Source organism: Cyprinodon tularosa, unplaced genomic scaffold, assembly GCF_016077235.1.
Source record: "Cyprinodon tularosa strain WSP-4 unplaced genomic scaffold, ASM1607723v1 ctg161, whole genome shotgun sequence".
NCBI classification, from domain to species: domain Eukaryota; kingdom Metazoa; phylum Chordata; class Actinopteri; order Cyprinodontiformes; family Cyprinodontidae; genus Cyprinodon; species Cyprinodon tularosa.
The window spans coordinates 530991-553457 of record NW_024038449.1 but is presented as its reverse complement, the minus strand read 5'-3'; the positions used below and the strand labels follow the sequence as shown (position 1 = coordinate 553457).

General features: G+C 36.6%; 1 protein-coding gene across 1 annotated transcript in view; it reads left to right on the top strand.

The window, feature by feature from the left end:
• gfra1b (gdnf family receptor alpha 1b) overlaps positions 1-16334 on the top strand; it is a 36700-nt gene extending 20366 nt beyond the window's left edge. The window contains exons 7-11 of the mRNA XM_038280557.1: positions 1971-2080; positions 3750-3884; positions 6320-6513; positions 12723-12770; positions 15068-16334. Coding sequence (XP_038136485.1) covers positions 1971-2080; positions 3750-3884; positions 6320-6513; positions 12723-12770; positions 15068-15208 — 628 coding nt within the window. The 3' untranslated portion in view covers positions 15209-16334. The remainder of the gene's footprint in view (positions 1-1970; positions 2081-3749; positions 3885-6319; positions 6514-12722; positions 12771-15067) is intronic.
• Positions 16335-22467: the final 6133 nt, after the last annotated feature.

Here is a 22467-nt window from a genome sequence, read left to right as displayed (position 1 = left end):
CATTACTAATTCTAGGGCTTTATTTGAACTGTTGTAAATCCCTAAAAGCTACAAGGTTCTGCTAAATTATTGGCAGGTAAACACGTGTAGCTAATTAAGTTCAATAACATAACTTATAGCATGTCATATTTCATGCAACTGCAGGTGCTGATAGCATAATAAGATTTCCTGGACTCTGTTTGACGTCTGTGATGAGATTTAGTAACTAAATAACAGAAGAACCGTACAGGACAAAGGAGCAAATTAGAACTACAGGAATTCTGCTTTTTTTCTATGGGGTCCTTTTAAATCTACATATAAACCTTTTTACCTTACAGAGAGTCTTTTGAACTGAAAGTATATTTAGAAATCTGAACTCAAACTTTTCTCACCTGTATACAGTTGGCCCAAAATATTTTATTTTGAAATCAGTTGTGCTTTGCAAAACCCAAAAGTTGTGTCTGATAGTAAATGAGACCTGTATATCTTAAAAACCAATAACAATATAAAGCGAACATTAATTCAGAAGAGAAACTGTGTTAATCACAGTTAATTGATTTTTTCCTAAAAGCCATTTGAATTATTTTCAGTGGTATTATACCAATTAAAAAACTATTTTTGGTTACTTAAAAGCATTCTGTATGTTTTAACTGGTGTTATGAAAATGGATCTTTTCTAATGAGTTCAAAGTCTCTGAAGTTGAATCTGATCTTTTATCAGCTTCAAATCAGAACTTTAGCCAAACAAATAGGCATAGTCAGAAAATAAACAAATTGATCAAACTTAGAGATTAACTTTAGAGATTAACTTTAAACCAAATTCTGCCAGGTGAATGAATAAGTTTCCACTTATATAAAACAGAAAAAAGGAAATTTAATTCATTTGTTTTTTTCTAAACACTTGTTTGATTTGACAACTAAATAATTTTTTTCTTTGTATTTCATTTCATCAATGTTTTAAATATGTGTTTTCTTCTTGCCTTTTTGCTTTCAATACTAGTCATGAATAATATTTCACAAACAACTTCACAAAAAAAGCTTTTTTTCCCCTCTTTTTTTATAGAAAAACATTAAATAGCAAGGCTTAACAGGGGTAATTTTAAAACTATGACTTTTTTTCCTTGAAAATTTCACTAAATTATCTGCCATTTGACTTCTCAATCATCATCCAGATGGGGAAAGGGTTAGATTTTTCCGTTTTAAAAAATAACAATAAATTGAGTGCCACTAGCTATTTTCATTTTAAACTTAGAAACCTGCAAAAAAAAAAGAAGAAAAAAAAGCTATGTCTGCACTAGTGCAATCTAAAATAAAAAGATCCATTGTTGGTACTGGCAGCGCCAGAGTAGAGATAGAACCTAATTTGGTTTTCTTTGTGAATATATATTCAGAGAAAGACTTTAACAGAATGTTAACTTAAACTATATAAGTTGTTGTAGAAACTCATGGGAAAATCTGCTAAACATTGCAATCTTCCCTGTCCATGGGGCCTTGTAGCTCCTCTCAGGATTAGCTGCAGCATGATATAAATCACAATCAATGTATTACTCTGAGAATTTTAGTTGTTTAAAAACTTCATTAAAATCTATACATATATCTGTAAAAATGCACATACATCCCAAAATAAAACATAAAGTTTTGAATGCTTTCTAACTGCCACTTTTATTAATCATCCCAATTGAACACAGTATACACAACTTATTAAGATATTCATGACATCCAACTAACTAGTTTTAAAATAGAAAAAACAATCACTGTATCACTGTTTCCTCTATTTTCAAAGATATTCTCAAATAAGGGCAGATATTTTCCTCAGTATATGCATGATGTGAATCTGAGCATTTTTCTAAGGGAGAGAGATTTGCACTAAAGAACTGTTCCGGGAGCAGATTTTTATTTTAAAGCGATTTCCAAACTCCGACGCACACGGTGCTTTGCACAGGAAGGATCCATCAAAAGAAATCACATGTCATGTATCTCCACTGCTGATAGATCAAGGCTGGCAGACTTCCTCAGCAACTGTCAACCTGAAGTTCGTTCCATATCTGGCTGTCTACGAGAAAACTACGCCGACTGCCTGCTCTCTTATTCAGGCCTTATTGGTAAGTAATAAAAAAACAGAACTCGTTATTTTCCATTAAATACCTGTATTCTTAGATAACATTATAAATGTAGAAAGAACCTGTTGTTCAAAAGATGTGCAACCTTTTTTCTTGGAGGATCCTAATCTCACATATAAAGCATTATGGAATAAGATGTGATTTTGGTGCAAATCTTAGCAAAAAATAAAACCTTTGTTCAAAAAAATATTTTTCCTAGGAAATTATACATATACCACAACGACTGCCTCTGCTGTCAATTTCTGAGTCTTAGCTATTTTTCTCTTCTCTTTAGCTCACCCTCTTGTTCTGAGTACTTTAAGAAATTTCCATGATTATCCATCAAATTTTGAAATAGCCAGAAACTACTTTCTTGAACACTTTATTTGCCTCATATTAGACCCACCTGGAGTTGACACAAAAAAGCTCCATTTTAGTATTATCTGACTTAAGCGCCCAATTTCTAGTCAAGGTACCATCAGAATTAATCACACGTTATGTCAGTGATGCTAAAAAAGATAAGTTGTTTTCTAACCGGCATTGAAATATTTACTGTCATTTTAAAGCACCCCTGGAGATTCTCCTTTTTTACTCTCCGCAGGGGCAACAGCAAAATATCCTGGTGTCTTCATGCATCATTGTTTGTTAACATTTCACTGATTTTTCTATGTAATTCTCTAACTAAATAAGCAAGTTTTGCTCAGCAGATTTCTCTTACCGATTTCCTGACCTGTAAAAGTCAACACTCATATATCTCACACAAATGGCATGTTTTTTTTTATTTTACATGTTTTGAAGAGTGGCTTGGACAGGTTTTGCCTGCATTGTACACATCTTTTACAAGTGTTGGCAAAAACTGAGATAATTAATATTTTATACTTCAGGTTTTGCAGAAGTTGAAAACACCCAAAATTTTGCTAACTAAACATTAGTTACATGATATATTTCCTTTAAATGCCTTTTGTTAAATTGCTCACTTATTCTCTTATACATGCATATGAAATTCCTTGGGAAGCTATTCAATTTAGCCCCTGTGTATTCTGCAGAGCAAAGGTTAATCTGGCTGATCGGCCATGAAGGCAAACATCTTATATTACAGCAAAACTGCAGCGTGAACATTTCACTCCAGCTCATTGTGCAATAAAAGATTGTGTTCCAGTCTTCCTTCCATCGGGGGGTTTCATTATGCAGGAAGGAAAATGACATCCAACAGAGTTTTTGAAATGAGATTTGAACACATTGCAAAGAAGGCCAGTTGCAGTCTCAATATTTTAAGCTATGCCACAGATACCAGGCTTTGCACTGTGTATTCCCTCTTATGCTCCTACCTCACAAGTTCCCAACAGTACACTACAGAATCTGCTTATAGTAGCAAAAATCAAACCTATTCAACCTTAAATGTCCTTCAAAGATGCAGATATTATTCTTTTCTTCATCATACAGCTTATTTAGGAGTTGTGGAATTTATTTACACTTTGCATGTTCCATATAAGTTGTAAATGGAGAAAAAGTTCCTTATAGCACATATTACTGTAAGCCTACACTCACTGGCTGACCTGAACATTTTAATAGCCAAAAAAAAAAAGAAATCCTGCTAAACCACAAGTGACCTAATGGGCTTAAACCAGAGTAGCAGCAATTAACAGGGGTCCTATTCTCTTTAATGCTGCAGGTACAGTGATGACACCCAATTATGTGCGGTCTTCGGGCATTAGCCTGTCGCCATGGTGCGACTGCAGCAGCAGTGGGAACAGCAAGCAAGACTGTGATAAATTTTCGGAGTTTTTCACCAACAATCGATGCCTCCGTGAGTTGCAATACATTGTTACAGGTTGAACTGAGGTACAAAAACTTTTTTCATGTAGTCTGTTGGGATCTTATGTGATAGACTGACGCAACAATGAAAGATTGTAAAGTGTTGTTTTCATTTTATTTTTTAACCCTATAATGCCAAATGTATCGTATTTTGATACATACGGTTTATGAAATGTTTAGTATCTGACACCTTTTGCATAATTTAATGGTAAAAACTTTGCTTAAAATCCTATTGTACACAATCAGATATACCTGATAACAGCCAGTAGAAGACTACACAAAAAATTATCTTGACTTATCGCATAATAATAAATTATTAATATAAAAAATGTATTTCTTTTTTTTCTTTTTACATATTTTGTTAAAAGGGCAAATAAGGAATTCAAACCAAAAAAAGTAATTTTCTGTTTTGTTTTATTCTTGGATCAGGCTTTAAAGGGTTAAGTTAAGTCTGAAAAGTGCATTAATTTGTTTTTAGAAAAAAAAACAACCAGTTCTCAAAATTAAAAACGTGTGACAACTAGGTTATGAGGGTCATTGTAGGTCAGACTTGAGTTTCTAGCGATGGTTTTTGGTGTTGCTTTACATCATGCTTTTCTCATATCTAAAAATTACTTTGGACAACTTCACAAAAAGCGTTCACCTGCCACTAACCTCATCAAGTAACACACACACACAAATATTTGACCCAAACCTTAAGATTTATGTCATTTTATTGCATAACTAATTCAATTTGGAGAGACTCACACAGAGAAAAGCTGCAAATATTTAAATTTATTTATACAGGTTACACCTGATTTCTATCTAAGGAAATCCAGCTGATTGTGAGGATACATTGACTCTCCGAAGGGGGCCTGGACACTGGTGGTGGAATAAGCCAGAGGGAGAGTGGGATTGAGAATAATCTGAGAATGATGGAGGAGATGGGGATATTGAAAGATGATTAGCTTCGGAAAAGATGCAGCCCCCGAGTTGATTGGCTGGAACTGAAGGAGGAACATCGCAGGTGGTTCAGGTGAAGCTTATAAAAGCCTTCCATATTGAATTTTCACTTAAAGGAGTAGTACACCCAAAACATGATTATCCTTCATTTTCTACTCACCCCCATGCTGAACAACACTCTGGAGTACTTTTTTGATATCTCAAATGCATCTGGAGATCTGGGAGGCTTCTTGCTGTCTGCTGACATTCAAATAATGGAGGTCTATGGTGACCGAGACAGAAAGGTCCATAAAAGTCCACAAAAAACGTGTCAATATTCCTCCATACTGCTCGTCCAATGTAATCCAAGTGTCCTGAGTGGGTAGCGTCCATAATTTACTTGAAACGAAGTCATTTAGAATGTTTTAGAGCCTAAACAGTAGTGTATAGGATTTCCTAAAAACGCGCGCCTGCGAGTTCACGACTCTACGGAAACCGCGGCAGACCAAACCAGATGAAAGTGCGCATTCAGCGTCTGCTTTCTCGGCAAAGAACTCATGCTCTTCCTCAACACTGAAGTCCTCAGACATTTTTCTTTCGTTGTTTCTTTCTTTGCACAGGTAAACAGCACATTTCTTCTTCTACGCTTGCATTATCGGCAGAGCAGATAATGCTTCATACTTGTACACTTCCCTCATGACTGGATTATTTCATTTAGTGTCCATGCAAATAGAGAGTTTTAATGTTCGATCAACCAACATTTAGATCAAATCAGGGAAAACCTAAACTTAGCTTCTGAATGCAGCTCAGCTTTCTTTTCATTGAGGCAAAGTGCCTGTTAATTTTTTTTAACTTCTTTTCTACCCGAATCCAGTCAAATGTGGGACATTTTGTCAATTTGTGGAACAGCAGGAAAGAAGTGAAAATATTTTGCAATCCCAGACAAATCGAGTAATCTGGTAAACCCTAGGCAGAAAACTACACACAACATTCCCAGGTTGAAACACGACAATGGCAGGATTATGCTGTGGGGACACTCTTTAGAACTGATGTGAAGAAGGATAAAGCTACAGTACGTTTCAAAATGGCGATCAAGATTAGCATTAGAGGAGTTAGAATAACTTTGTTGAATGAAAGATGGGCAAAGCTGATAAAGACATCATTTAAAAAGTATGTCTAGTATTGACAATTTTTATCATTTAAAACACTTTGAAAATAATGCATCGCATCCACTTCACAATTATGCTCTATTTTATGTTGGTCCATAACATCAGATCCTAACAGAGTACTTTAAAAGGCATGTATGTTAATGTAAAAGAGGTGTAATTACCTAGTTGTAAGTTTTTGTTGGCAGCTTTTATTTTTTCAGATTCATTGACTTTTTAAATGGACAACTAGATATTGTCTGAGCAACTATACATGACCCATATTTTGCCAAACATCCGTGGTGTCTTCTGTTTATTCCATTTAGGAAATCAATCTGATCAATTCTTTGTTCCTGTTTAGGCAATGCTATTCAGGCGTTTGGTAATGGTACTGATGTTGGAGTGTGGCAACCTCAACCCCCCATTCAACCGACTATAGAGACAAGCATCACTCGCAGGGGTAAAGGTTGGACAAACAGTGTTTTGGACGAGCTGAAAGATGTGAATCACCTGGGTGCCAATAGTGACTCATACCACATCTGTGGAACCTTGCAGGTGAGATTTGATGAGTCCTCTGACATCTAGCGTTTTGTTTTTCTTATTTTACTATCACGTTTTTGGCATAATAGTTTAAACTAAGATTAAGATTAAAAAAACTTTTTACTGAAAACAGAAAAAGTCAAGTTGCTTATTTACCCAGGCTATATACTTTGTGTTTTGTGTAAACCTTTAAAAGTTTGAAAAGAAAATGTCTCGCCCTAACTTCCGACCTTAGGAGGTCACTGAGAAAACCATTCAGAGCTTCAGTGTGATTGTCAGATGTCTGAATCTGTCACTGTGATAGATCAGGGAGGGTTTTATGACGGCATGCGCAGAATCCCCCCTCCTGGGCAGAAAGTGGATATGTCAATGTGGAGTCACATTTTCTGAAGCTGTCATGTCAAAGCTAATTGGATGCCTCAGTAACCTCAGAAATGGCCTAAAGGTTCAGTCTGTTTGTGACAATGTTAGTTTGCAAGCAGGAATAGAAGCCACAGAATTTTTCCCACAATAATAGAAGGTTGATGGTTGACTTCTCTCTTATTGGGTTCTTTGCATGTTTCATTTCAAAGATCCTTAAATTTGCAAACTTTAACTTTCTGAATTCTCAGTAGCAATTAAACACAAGTACATATACTAAAGCTTATTATGAATTACCACAGACTTTAGTAAAAGTGGTCATGATTTTATTATGGAAATTCAAACCAGATCTGTTTGCATGAATAAATACTGTAACAAACAGATCTATTTCAGAAAGAAGCCTGGATGTGATGTTATGCTGATATCTGCCAACCCCTCACTGTAATTAAAGAGACATTGTGTACAATTTTACTGAAAATTTTCTTTAAAATAGCCTTTTATTCGACTCTTTAGGACTAAAACATGATTTGATGAGCAGACTGACACCTCAGTAGTTCAACGCCGATGAATCTATAAGCCTGTAGCCTATTTTTACTTTGGGTTGGAAGTTCCCACGCTGTTTGTAAGGTGTGATGTCATGCGTGTCCATGTTAAATGGCTCCTTGAAAAAACAATCAAAGCATTATATTCAAGATGGATTTTGTTGATACTCAAAAGCGACCGGTATCCAGCTCAACTCAGACACCTATGGCACTTCCACATAAGTTAAAAAAAACAAACAAAAAAGAAACACCCCTGTCAAGTATCGGCATGTGCTACGAGAACGAGCAGAAGAGTGCTGCAGTTCTATGTTTTGGCCAGAGGTGGCAGTATCATTAGAAAACTCTGCAATGCCTCTTTAAATCACATTTGCTTCTATGTTTTCTTTTGTTTAGTTCTGCAACAGTAAATGACAGGAAGTAAACAGAAGCTAAAGAACTTCACACCAGAGAAATGTAAGAATGACTAATGATAGGCAGATCCTTGAACGCTAACATTCTTGCTAGAAGTGCGAGAGATCAAAGAACACCAATCAATGCCGTAACGACACAACAATAGGCCACTAAGCAACGTTATCTGGGTGGGCCCCAAATGAAGTACAACGCCACACCCCCCCCCCAAATGGCATACGACACAACAATAGCCCCTAAGCAACATTATCTGGGTGGGCCCCATACGAAGTACAACACCCCCTCCAGCCACCGTCTAATGAATTATACACAGTTATTAATGTAGTAATTAAAAGTACCACTGTCTGCTTTGCTATTGGTGTCGTGTTTAAACGGCTCACCATTGTGTTGAAATTTGCCATATCTTGGGGTATAAATAAGGTCCGATCAGACAGACTAGCATCAGGTGGGTAAAACAGGAATTTTTCGCACCGTTACATCTGCAAAGACACATCCTAGTCTGCAATTGCGTAGGGGGCCTACCAGAAGTCAGTGACGGGGCCCCTAAGAGGCTGGGGGCCCCTAAGCAATTGCAGTCTCTGCTTACCGATATTTACGCCATCGACACCAATGCTTATATAATTAGTTGTTTTAACTTTATAACATTTTCTTTTTGAGTTGGGATTGCCTACTTTGAAGGTGCAGAAGTCATTCACTGTACTGCTATTTAATTAGCATTTAACTGAATAGAAAGCATTATTTTATTTTGTGCTATTTTATAAGTAGAGAAGATACCTCCTAGTTTTGGACTTACTCAAATTTGTTAAATATTTGCCCCGTAGGGTAACGTGCAGTTAAAAGATAAAGAAAAATAGTAACTTGTAACCATTTTTTTGTCTTTGTGTTCAGTGAGTGGTCTTATTATTAAAGCTGGGAGATAAAATTTAGCTCTTTTGTTGTTGTTTTATTTACTAAAACCATGACCCAAATCAGACGTCTTGTTAATTAAATTCAATTCAGTTTATTTCTATAGCGCCAATTCACAACACATGTCATCTGAAGGCACTTTACAGTTCACCAGATCATACACTTAAATTGATTCAAAGTTTTCTATTTAAGGAAAACCAGTTTATTGCATTGACTCATTGACTCGGATTCAATCCCTCACACTAAGCATGCATTGTAGCGACAGTGGAGAGGAAAAACTCTCTTTTAACAGGAAGAAACCTCCAGCAGAACCAGGCTCAGTGTGAACGGCCATCTTGTTAGTGTACAGTATACACCTAAAAACTGAGTTGTACTTTTCATATTATTACAATTATTTCTGTGGCATTACCACGTCATTTCAGCTGGTAGATTATTTCAGGGTTTAAACTACATAACTAAAGCCTAAAAGGGTTTATTGCAATTCATATATTGTAATTTTTCCTCAAACCAAACACATTTAGTCAAACACCAATGGAAAATTTGAATATCAGTTTGCAGCCACAGTTAAACCACTTAAAGGTGATAGTAATTTTCTATTGCCCAAATAGGACTGATTCAAACACACTTTAAAATTTCTCTGTGCAGTGCTGTTATTACCGATGAAGTACAGCTTTTACACCAAGACACAATGGATCTTGTAAGCTTATATATACCTCTTCTAATGCCAGGATTTTATTATATAGAAAAGAGAGATCAGAATAAATCAATTCAAGCTGCAGTGATTTAAAATATTTCAGTCAGATAACATTTTATGAGGCTAAACTACACTTTATGTTAAGATGCTTTTTTTATTTGTTTTATTAAGAACCATCTAAGTAACTGTCAGCTGTGATCCAAAATAAAAAAAATAAAAATTTGGAGGGGCCTAATATTTAATGCTAGAGTTCCTCCTGGGCTGTCGGCAGGTTGTCATCTGCCTCTGATAGACGTGGTGAACCTTTGCAAGATTGAATGGGTAATTATTACCGGTTCAAGGTGCCTGATGCTGATAGATTCCTCCCAAAGAAGACTGAAGGCTGATATTGAGTGAAAAGATCAAAGTGAAGGATTGGAAAGATTATTGCACTTTCTTCTCTTCCGACAAATTCTAATGAGAAATCTTGGGGGGGAAAAAGGTGAAAAAGTTTAAAAATGAGTTTTAATGGTCTAAAATTTATTTGGCAATCGTAAATTGGATTTAAACTGAAGCATAAACACTTTCGAGATGCATTGCATCAACTAGTTTCTGTGGCAATATCATTTTATTTGTGACTTGTGTTAAACTGCTTATAATCCACTTCCGCCCCTTTGGAGAGAATTTGGCCCCCCCATCAACAAACTCCTGATATCTGCAATTTTCTTCTGATAAATACTTTGGGGCTTTATATTTCTTATAAATGAGATCATATCACAGAGCCTCCTTTAACCGAAACAATCTATCACATTGGCTTTTAATAGCGATAATATGATTTATCACCAGTAAAACATCCTTTAGGAAGAAAGACCTCCAATGGAGCAATTTATCATTCTTCTCTATAACCCTGGTTTGTAGGATTCTCTCTGCTTAAAAATCACAGCATGTTTATTTTGTTTCCAAACATCACAGATCCCCTTATCATTTTCTGCACCAAAACACTGTATCTTTGTGGTTTATTATACTTTATCTATTTGTATGTGTAAATGCATTTTTTTTTAATCTTAGGAAACAAATTTGAGTAAGTTTTAATATGTAACCTTGAGCTACAGTATAGCATGAACAGTCAGGGGGAAATGAACCAATAGATTACACCAGAAGTTTTTAAGGGGATAAAACGGTCTTTGGTTGTGTGGAGGTTTGAAGAGGACCCAAATACAGAAGTGGAAGCTGAAGGGGTTTCTTGTACAGGTGCTGGTCATAAAATTAGAATATCATGAAAAAGTAGATTGATTTCAGTAATTCCATTTAAAAAGTGAAACTTGTATATTATATTCATACATTACATACAAACTCATATATTTCAGATGTTTATTTCGTTTAATTTTGATGATTACAAATGACAACAAATGAAAATCTCAAATTCATCATATCAGAAAATTAGAATATTGTGAAAAGGTTCAAAATTGATGGCCCCTGGTGCCACACTCTAATCAGCTAATTAACTCAAACCACCTGCAAAAGCCTTTAAATGGTCTTTCAGTCTAGTTCTATAGGCTACACAATCATGGGGAAGACTGCTGACTTGACAGTTGTCCAAAAGACGACCATCGACACCTTGCACAAGGAGGGCAAGACACAAAAGGTCATCGCTAAAGAGGCTGGCTGTTCACAGAGCTCAGTGTCCAAGCACATTAATAGAGAGGCGAAGGGAAGGAAAAGATGTGGTCGAAAAAAGTGTACAAGCAAGAGAGATAACCGCACCCTGGAGAGGATTGTGAAACAAAACCCCTTCAAAAATGTGGGGGAGATTCACAAAGAGTGGACTGCAGCTGGAGTGAGTGCTTCAAGAACCACCACACACAGACGTATGAAAGACATGGGTTTCTGCTGTCGCATTCCTTGTGTCAAGCCACTCTTGAACCACAGACAGCGTCAGAAGCGTCTTGCCTGGGCTAAAGAGAAACAGGACTGGACTGCTGGTGAGTGGTCCAAAGTCATGTTCTCTGATGAAAGTAAATTTTGCATTTCCTTTGGAAATCAAGGTCCCAGAGTCTGGAGGAAAAGAAGAGAGGCACTTCATCCACGTTGCTTGAAGTCCAGTGTAAAGTTTCCACAGTCAGTGATGGTTTGGGGTGCCATGTCATCTGCTGGTGTTGGTCCATTGTGTTTTCTGAGGTCCAGGGTCAACGCAGCCACATACCAGGAAGTTTTAGAGCACTTCATGCTTCCTGCAGCTGACCAACTTTTTGGAGATGCAGATTTCATTTTCCAACAGGACTTGGCACCTGCACACAGTGCCAAAGCTACCAGTACCTGGTTGAAGGACCATGGTATCCCTGTTCTTAATTGGCCAGCAAACTCTCCTGACCTTAACCCCATAGAAAATCTATGGGGTATTGTGAAGAAGAAGATGCAATACACCAGACCCAACAATTCAGAAGAGCTAAAAGCCACTATTAGAGCAACCTGGGCTATCATAACACCTGAGCAGTGCCACAGACTGATCGACTCCATGCCACGCCGCATTGCTGCAGTAATACAGGCCAAAGGAGGCCCAACTAAATACTGAGTGCTGTACATGCTCATACTTTTCATGTTCATACTTTTCAGTTGGCAAACATTTCTATAAATCCTTTGTTTTTATTGGTCTTCAGTAATATTCTAATTTTCTGATATGATGAATTTGAGATTTTCATTTGTTGTCATTTGTAATCATCAAAATTAAACAAAATAAACATCTGAAATATATGAGTTTGTATGTAATGTATGAATATAATATACAAGTTTCACTTTTTAAATGGAATTACTGAAATCAATCTACTTTTTCATGATATTCTAATTTTATGACCAGCACCTGTAGATTTATTAATCCAAAAGGTGGCAACTGAGGCAAAAATCCAAAGATGACAAAATACAGAAAGACAAAATCCAGGAGACATTAGGGAAAACACATGAGGGGCAAAGAAACGACGAGGAACCAGCAAACACTACATGAAGAGGAGGGTTTATATGGCAGACAGAACAAAGGCTGGGGTAATCAACTGATTGGGAGCAGGTGTGGACAGAAGAAGCTAGAAGGAGACTGACACTAAAGGGGGGACAGAGGGTGAACAAGAAATACAGTACATAGAACTCAAACACAACCAGAAAACATCACAAAATTGAAAAGAAACATATAACAACTCAAAAAGAAAACCCAAGCAGAACTAAAAAGTGCACATAACCAACTTTTTTTTATTTCTCTTATTCAGACAGAAGAAAACCTAATAAAAGAAGATCAAATAAACTAATACAATGTCTTTCTTCTTCCTTTCTTCTTTTTCTGTCCAAAGGTTCAAAATCTGGTCTCAAATCAAACAGCCAATGCAGCTTTTTGTCCGGTAAGGCTTGTTCTATTAAGTACTTTAAAGTTTTGTTCTTCCTATAAAACAAAAAATATTTTGGTCCTCGGTTTTCTAAAAAATTCTAGAGTTTACCTGTAAAGATATAGTTGCTGTCTGACATCCTACATTTAGAGTTTAATTCGCTCCTTCCCAAGTTGTCTTTAAAAAAACATGACGTACCTTGAATTATTTATTTTTTTTTTTATCATAGACTGACACAAAGTAATGCATTGATTCAAATCAGAAGGAAAATGTTATTTGTTTTTTTATAGGTTAAAAATCTGAAATGTGTGGCATGCATTTGTATTCATACCATCTAAATAAATGCTTCCTTAAAACAAACTTTCGCTGCTGTTTCAGCTACAAGTATGTTAGTCTTGATTAAGGTTAGTTTCCCTGGCTTATAAAAGTTGGCCAGCCAGACTCACTTACACGGGGTGTAATGGTGTGCTCACACTTGACTCTATGGCTACGTTCACACTGCAGACCTTAATGCTCAATTCCGATTTTTTTGGTGAAATCCGATTTTTTTGCTGTTCTTACATCATACAATACAATGCATTCATACAACCTAAGTGCCCCGCATGCGCAGTACAGGATGCAATGACGTCACAATCAAGCGTTCTCTGTGTTTACGGAAGTAAACCTGGATAGTGGTGCTGGAGAACATCTAGAAATCTGTTCAGACTGTCATGTAAAGATCAGATAAAGGTCGCATATAGGCAAAAAAAAAAATGGGATTTGGGTCCTTCCGGCTGCGGTGTGAACGTGGCCCTAGAGGTGTCTCTGAGGGCACCATAAGTAACACCTGTGAGTACAATCATTGGCTCATTATGCTTGACGCACAGACATTCCACACGGAAAATTAGCTGCCTGTCACAGCATCTGGAGCATTTATACTCGGGTTTCCCTCGGTTCTGGGCGGGCATGTTCAGCACAAGGTGTAAGCAGACACCATCACACTACATGAGGAAGTAGAAAACCCAGCCGTTTACAACTTTATCAAAGCCTCTTCATGTTGTTCAAAAGGGACAGTCATTTATTTCCTGGAGTTTTTCCACAATGTGTTGATCTTGGTGATATTTATGGGCTAAATCATGAGATGTCTGTAGATGTTTACATTTGCGAACCCTCGCCAGCGGGAGATGGTGCTCGCTCACTATGTTTTTAGCACAGCTCTGTCCACATAGGTACAAATTTTCCTTGGTGCTCCGTGCAGAAATTTGTCCGTTCAGAGGGGTGTGGACACCCAAAATTAGGTAATTTTGGCGAGCGGACCGCTTTGACCTTGCGGATGCGTCAAGCATAAATCAAGCTTCAACAGCCACGGTGCAGTGCAGGTGCGGTAATAAGGTGCTGAAGTCTTTCCACAACAACGAAGTTTGGCCGGACACAGCAGCAGCCTCTGCATCAAGCTCCTGAACCATAGACACATCATCAGATGAGAGGTGTGCTGACAGAGCGGCCATCTTGGGTCAGACCAAGCTGCTTTCAGAGACAATACCCGTCAATGGAGGCTAACCCTACTTTATAACTTTAGACACTGTAAATTCGCTGAACTCTCAACTGATTTCAAGAAAATTGGCTGACTGAAAGCAAGAACGTTTCACTGGTTACATGTAGGGTGACCAGACGTCCTCTTTTTCCTGGACATGTCCTACTTTTCATACCTTAAAGAATGTCCAGGGGGATTTTCAAGATCTTCCGGGATTTGGTCTACTACAGTGCAGCAGAACCGAACCCTGAGCTCCGCAGTGAAGTTGGTTTGAAGTTGGATATTGGATATTCAAGCTTCGCGGAGTCAGCGGGATCTAGCAAACCGTTGATCCGACTGAGGGACTCCGATGTCGGCCAGCGTCTGTCTGCTGCTCCCTCCTCCCGCATGCAGTGGTGCAGTTAGGGACAGTCAACAAATATCTTTGAACCAAGCACTCTTGAGAAGCAAAAATAAATAAATTCCTTATCTTAAGGTTAAGTGCCTGTGACTGGGTTTATCCACCTGAACTGTCGATCTTTTTAGCTCCTCCAGTTTATTGGCTTCAAAAAAGAGGTGTATCAGAGTAGAGGGAATGAAATACCAATGCATGTCTAAGTAAAAAAACAAGAAAAACATTCTTAAGTTACAATCATATCTCTACTTTGTGTTGGTTTGCCAAATAAAATCCAAATAAAGTCTATTGAGCTTTATGGTTGTAATGCAAAGCATTGTTGATACTTTTGAAAATGCTATAAGTAAATGTCATAAACTTAAATTCAATGTGTAACTGACAGAACACTGGGATCTTTTCTCTTAGAACCATCAGCTGGATGAGTCCGGTGCTTCGAATGCCATCGCTGGAAGCTCACCCACCAGACAGAGCCACTTGCATCCCTCCATCTTAGCCCTTGCCCTGGCCTCCACAACAATACAGCTCAAAGGTTTCTTGTCTCTGTAGGAGCGGAGAGCGGATGGTCAACCTTCTGATCTTAAAAAAGCAGTCCACTTCATTTTAATTTACTCACCGAACTGGAACTTTTTTCTGAAACAGCCACTCGTGGATCAGATTTGTGGATGACTGTCACTGAGATGTCAGCTCATTTGCCTTCCAAAGCCCGGTGGAAGTAATTTGCAAAGACCTTGACTAAAAAAGATGACTCAAGCCTTGCATATTTGACGGAGTGATGTGCCAAACAGGTGAAAACTGCTTCAAGCATGAAGTCATGCCCTCTTTGCTTAAAATGTCGAAGTTAAGGGCAAATGGAAAGCTAAACGTGTGGAAAGAAAATAGACATATAACACATTTCATAGATGCATTGATTGAATTATAATTAAGGTCATTCAAAGTTTCATTTTGTCTGAAAATCTCCTAACGTCAAAGACCCATCTACCAAATAATAGGTTACAACTTCTTCCACGTTTGGCATTAAGTGTAGAGCAGCTCTGTAGATCTGGTCGTCAAGGTCGTTTGTGGCTTTCATCGTGTCACTTTGTACATAGAATATACAGGTGGAAATACTGTTAGCTTGTAAAGAATATTGTCTGTAATATTTTGAGAGTGTAAATTAGAACAGGTGACTGAGGTCCCTCAGCTTTACCCAGCCTTGTTGTTATTTATGAAGTGTGTTGAAATGTGCTTCTTATCTCCTGTGGTTACAGGTTTGACTTCATTGTGTGAATATATTTTGATTGAAAACGCATCATTTGGCTTAAATATTGAAGCATTTTTAAAAGTACTGCAAAGAGTCTACAAAAAAAAGTCTCTTATGGCTAAGAAAGTCAATTGGTTTGTGAGTCTCATCCAGACACCCGAGGACCGGACAGTTCTGTTTTTCTCCATGTAATTATTATTTTTTTTTCTGAATAGCAAGAGAACAAGGGTTTGGATAATAAACAATGTGTAAATACCAGCGACCAGCGTCAATATCAAAAGACAAACGCCATCGGACATTAATTGCCAACAATTAGTGTTGGTCTGAATGGAGGGAAAGATCAAAACACATTCTTAGTTTGTACTTAGGAGCTTGAATTAATACTGCCTTTCAAAGAATGTACAACACAATAAAGGCAAGTTTTTGAACATCTTTAGCGTTTTTAAAAATGCAGTGTGTATGTTGTAATTACTTCAAGAGTGATTTTGTTGACATCAGAACAGTTTATCTATAATAAACCGATCCAAGTTAGAAGTTCAGAATGTTGTATTCGGCATTATAAGGTGCTGTAAAACATTGTATTTTAAATTACCGTTAACTTGTAAACATTTTATCATGTTAAAAGTACAAACTTTTATTCTGACTTACTCTATTGGGAGTTTTTGTGAAAGACCAACAAAAAGGAGTGAAGTTGAAAAAAAATATATATAGTTATCTAACAGCTTCCCTGACTCATTACTTAAAACCAGCTTTGTCCGTAATTAGAGCAGGTAGGTCCAAACTATGCCTTGAACATCTGCAGCTATTTAATGTCGTCCTGCTGGAAGAGGAATCTCCACCTAAACTCAAGTCTCTGCAGCCTTTAAAGTCGTAGGAAAGCGGCTGTTCCAAGTGTTGCATTTCCAAATTCAAATGAGTGGGGGATGACTTTACACGAGTGAATAAAGTGAATGATTGGTCGATTATCAAGAGGGCGGGATTGTTTTGGTGGAAGGTTTGCAAACAAGTTTGGTTGTGGCCGGTTTGTCAGAAACATCTTGCTAACCAGTTAGCAACTTAGTGCTAGTAGGTTCCCAATGGAAAATTACATTAGGACCGAGTAGCACTAAATTGGTGACTTAGAAACAACTCTGTCAAGGAACGCTATTGGACAGAGGAAACATGCAAGAGGAGTTTTGTGTCGGAGGTCATGGATGAGTCTTCTCCATCATACATTTTTTTATTTAGAGGAGGAAAGTGGGGACAAAGTTGTTGTGGAAGAGGACGCCAGGACGGCAGAAGCTTGGTTTGGTGTAGAAGGCTTACAGCCGTATGTTTGAGCCCTTGCCTTGCAGCACTGCCAGTTCTGTTAGCTCTACGCCTCCCGAAGACACAGATGCCCATCCCTGTGAACACTGGGACGTAACTCAGTGGGAAAGGAAAGGATTCCTATTTCTTATTTTTACCGTTACGTATATTAGCTGCAACATATGAATCAAGATGCTATGACCAAAAAAAATTTTATTGATAGATGACCGTTGATAAGATTGGCAGAATTTAGATGTACAAGCTGACATATAACTGGCCTTCATGAGATAACGAAAAAAAAAAACAGATTTCAAGACAGGATTTATTTTGTAAATAGAAATTTTCTATTTAGGACAATATAGTCTAATAAAGAGTACATTTATATAGATGATTAAGCCGGAATTATTTGACATTTAAATATGACTTCTTTGCAACTTTAAGAAGTTTCTTTCAATACATATAGAACATATTCAACTAAATCCTTTTTCACATAAACTCCATGCACCAATGAAACAACATCCCACAGTCTAATGCTGCCACCACTTTGTTTGTCCATTGTTTATTTGTCCCTCAATTCAGTGTATGTTGATGGATTTTTTGTCAAAAAAAACCAAACATGGCTCTATTTACTGATAAGGTCATTTTGATATAAATAAATGCTATTTGGAGGTGTCAGAGTATAAGAGAATGAAAATAAATGAATGTCACCCTTTCAGGTTTTTACTAAAAGATTATACGAATTATAAAATCCATTGCAGATATCAGGAGTTTGTTCTGTAAGACTGTAAGGCAAGACACAGTATGATTAGTTCAAATGATTGCAATCCAAAGATTTTATTTTATTGAATTTTCCTTCAGATAACAATAAATATGTGAATAACAACCCATCCTGGTTTCTAGACTCAGTAATAATATACCCTGGATCATGTCATTCTTCCCCAAAATAGACACTTTATCTCACCTTTCCATATAGAAGGAACTCCTGTAAAGCAGGATTATAGGATAGCACCTGGCAGACACCCTACTATTGTCACTTAGATCATATCAGTCCCCGTGTGGAGTGACAGAGGCAGACAAGGACACAACCTGCAGAGGACAGACTCGTCCCTGGACAGGAGGGGGATGTGTACTGTCACCTGTTTTGGGAACAGTGATGGAAAGCATGATGCGCAAAGAAAGCCAAAGATTTATTGGATGTGTCGCATTAACCAGACCAAAATGTCTCATGTTCTGCATGAGAAGGAAACTTATGTCTGAATGCTTTTTATCCACGCAGACGCATAAAATAGGAGGTAAATGAAATTAAAAAGCAATTGATCCACACAGTAATTGTATTTAGTTGTATTTAGCAAAAACTTAATTTGGTAATTAATAGAAAAAAAGAGAAGAAAGTTTTCTTCAAATGTTGGTTCTATCATAAAATCCCACAAAAAATACTCACATTTGTGATTGTAATATTGGAAAATGTGGAAAAAAAGTTCAGAGGATAGTAATATTTCTGAAGGCGATGTTCATTTAAGTGAAGTGAAGTAGGTTTAAAAGAATCACAATATTATCTCTTTTTTTCTCTGACATGAATGTATATATACATTCATGTCAGAGGGCTTCATTATATATATATATATACATGTATATATATACACATACATGTATGTATATATATATATATATATATATATATATATATATATATATATACACATACATGTATGTTTATATATATATATATATATATATATATATATATATATATATATATATATATATATATATATATATATATATATATATATATATATATATATATATATATATGTATGTATGTATATACGTAGGAGTCCTGACACCTTGTAAATATGACAGAGAATCTGGGAGGAATCTTATAGGTATAGTGGAGGATGTTTTTTTTTCCTGGTGGAATATCGAAATAAGTGGTCCTCCTAATTGTCAATCATTCTGGTGATATGTTTACATAAGGCCGTCCTATGTGTTCGTTCCCATTTTCACTTACTGGTGGTGAGTCTGATTGCAAATCTTTTGGAAAATAAAAGATGCATGAGAGATGCAAAAAGCAACTTTTAAACAGAGCGTGCACGAGGAGAAATGGGCTTGTGCACGCTCTCACACACGTTTAATAGGTGTTCTCTCTTGGGAACGGGTACAGGGTTGTGCATGTGCATTTTTTTTTTAAGTAGAGAGGGTGGGTCTTTTCAAAAAATCATGAAAAACCTGAACCTACTCAGCTGAAAAAAAAAGGGTATAAATACCACTGGAAACATGGGGAAAAAAGAAAATACATTAAAAACCAATATATACTTTTCCACAAGTTATCGAGAAGGAAATTAATACAATTGATCGGACCATTATTTTTAAATAAAATGTAAATAAAACATTTTATATTGATGCTTTTTTTTACATTATCACACTTTTTAAGTGACGTCATTAGTGACGTCACTTTTTAAGTGATGTCTCATTAAATATCACGTTTCATTAAATATCAGGAAGAAACAACTTGAAAGACTGAAAATGATTTATTGCTTGGGATGTGAATCATTTTTGGCTTCATTATGCAATCCCTGGTGATACAATTTTGCTGTTATGAATTTTTGGGAAGTGAACAAGCATTGTCATTTTCTCTGAAAGAAATTGTCTGCATGTTTTTACCACCTACGTTGCAATAACACAGAAAAAAAAAAAACTGGTTAAAAGCTTAACATTTTTATCTTATTAAATAATTTCCTTCAGTTGAAACATCCGATCTGAAGAAGAGATGTAATATTTTCTAACTTCAATTCATTGATACCAAGAGACAAATAGCTGCCATTAAAACCATTGTAAACATTATTGCTCAGGAGATTTATTGTTCCCTTGCCATAAAGCCCTGAACTCGGGCAGATGGGGTTTCGACCCTTCACCACCAATAAAACCAATCCAGGTCTGCAACATCCACGCACTCACCCTCGGCAAGGATTAAAGTGGAGCTTGATAAAAACAACACAATTACAGAAGCTGCACCTAATATCTAATTACTGCAACACTGACCTCTCCTGCACCATTTTCTTCAGCCACGCAGAACTTCTCTGTGGATTTCAACCTTTTCTATTAACCAGGAGAGCAGAAGCAATTTTATTTTATTACTTTTTGGGGGGTTTTATTGTGTCTAAATGTCAGCGTGCCTGACTTTTTGCAGTAAACAACACTCAAGAGTTACTTCAAGATACTTTACCTCATATCTATTTAAAATCCTCCCAGAGACAGAGATAAGAAATAATGGGTTCTTTATTGGGCACCAAAGCAGAGATGGATGGATGAAGAAAACAGCCAGAAGAATCCAGGAATCAGAAAGCACTTGTTTAAAAAAAAACCCTCTTGTATTTTTGGTTGGCAAAGTATAACAGATTGCTATTTTAGGAAATATAGATTCTAGCAACTGAAGATTACTTTGCAAATCGATAAATCTGTGGATTATTTTTTTCGATTAATCGATTAATAATCTGAAAACAAGTGAAACTAAAATGTCTCCACTTCAGGAGTTCTGCATAGAGCATATTGACATACAAAAATGTTTATATATTTCTTTCAATTTTGATATAATCACTGCTTTAAGTGGTTTGATTTGTCAGCCAAAGGCATGTTTTACATTTCCTATATTTAATTTAATGATTAATCGATTACTGAATTTGTTGATTATTTCAATAATCTATTAATCTGTTTATTTCAGCCTGAACAGATTCTTTAATTTGTAATCTGAAAAATAGAAACAAACTCATAATATCGGTTGTACCATGTTCATATGTCCAAATCCAAAAAAACTAACCAGATCAATGCATTTAATAAACATAATTTAAAGTGAATATATCACCTGTACAGATTCAGATCAGTATTTTTTGTAAAAAAAACAAAACAATTTGTGTTTCATGTAGTCGATTCAACCTGTGGATCAACCTGAGATCTAACATTAAGATAGTGTGGCATATCCTTGTTTTATTGCTTCTGTATTTAAATATGCATTAAAAAGAACCCCAGAGCATCCTAAGCATAAAGGCAGTGTCACATGAGACTTCAGCTCCTGACAAATGACACGAAGACATGGCTCCCTTCATTTCATCAGGGATTATTCAGCAACATAAAATACTTTTTAATTAACTCAAACAGTTTTAAATAATCATTTTATATGCCTTCAATATTGTAAACACATAAAGGAAATTTTAAGCCTCTACTTCTCAAACTTCATGGTGATATGCAGGAGTGCTAATGCTAACTTAAAGGAAATATATATACACATGAGAGGCAAAGGTAAAAAAAAAAAAAAAAAAAGACCAAAATACGAAGACTGACATTATTGTGGACCTATTTTCTCCAGGGGTATATAGTGTTGTATTCCATCCCTCCTTTAATTATGAGACGCACTCGCATTCAAGGTTCTTCTGCAGGTACCGGACACTAAAGCAGAGCACTATAAGCAGAGCGGCTGCAGCTAATGGGAACAGAATAAGTGAAGATCTTTTAAAGTAGCACTTTAACCAACAGCCTTTCTCTTCCATACATTCTAGCTCAAATGACACCAGAAAAGATCATCAACAAAATAAGATGTTAACACGAATAAACCTAATATCAGATTGAACTACATTGAATGCTCAGTTTCATAATGAGCATTGAAGACACCATAAAACGGTCAATTAGACATTAAAGCAAGACGATGAAAGATTTAAACTAAAATTATTCTAGTGAGTCTAAGTGCCCAGTTTGAGTCCAATTGATGAGTGATTGCAGGATTTATGTTTAAAACTGAAAACTTCTGTTATTAAAAAAGAAATAGAAGCTTAAAGTTCAATTTGGGACAATAGAGCTTTCAAAAACCTACAATGCAATGATAGAGTTGATGCCTTCCCACTATCATCGCAACCCTTGCCTCCATACAGGGGACCAGAACATCCCACCTGTTCAGCCAGGTCAGGAATTCCCCCTAACAAAACCCCCTTTCAGGGGTATAGACCAGTATCATACCAGTGATGCAGGCTAACAAAGAACCCAGACGACTGCCCATTCCTAAGGGACGGACTCGTTCTGCACGTTCAATTAGCATGTTTACTAAGTCAAAACAAGGCTTTGTTTTTGGTCCACTCTATAAAGCAATGCTAATTCTGAAATTTCGAATTGAAAAAGCTTCTTGGATGGGAAGTGAAACATCTTGAAACTTGGAAACTAAGTCCAGTGGACTTCTTTAACTTTTTTCAAACGAATTGGGACAATTGCTTCTGTCTCCTTGAACCCCAGT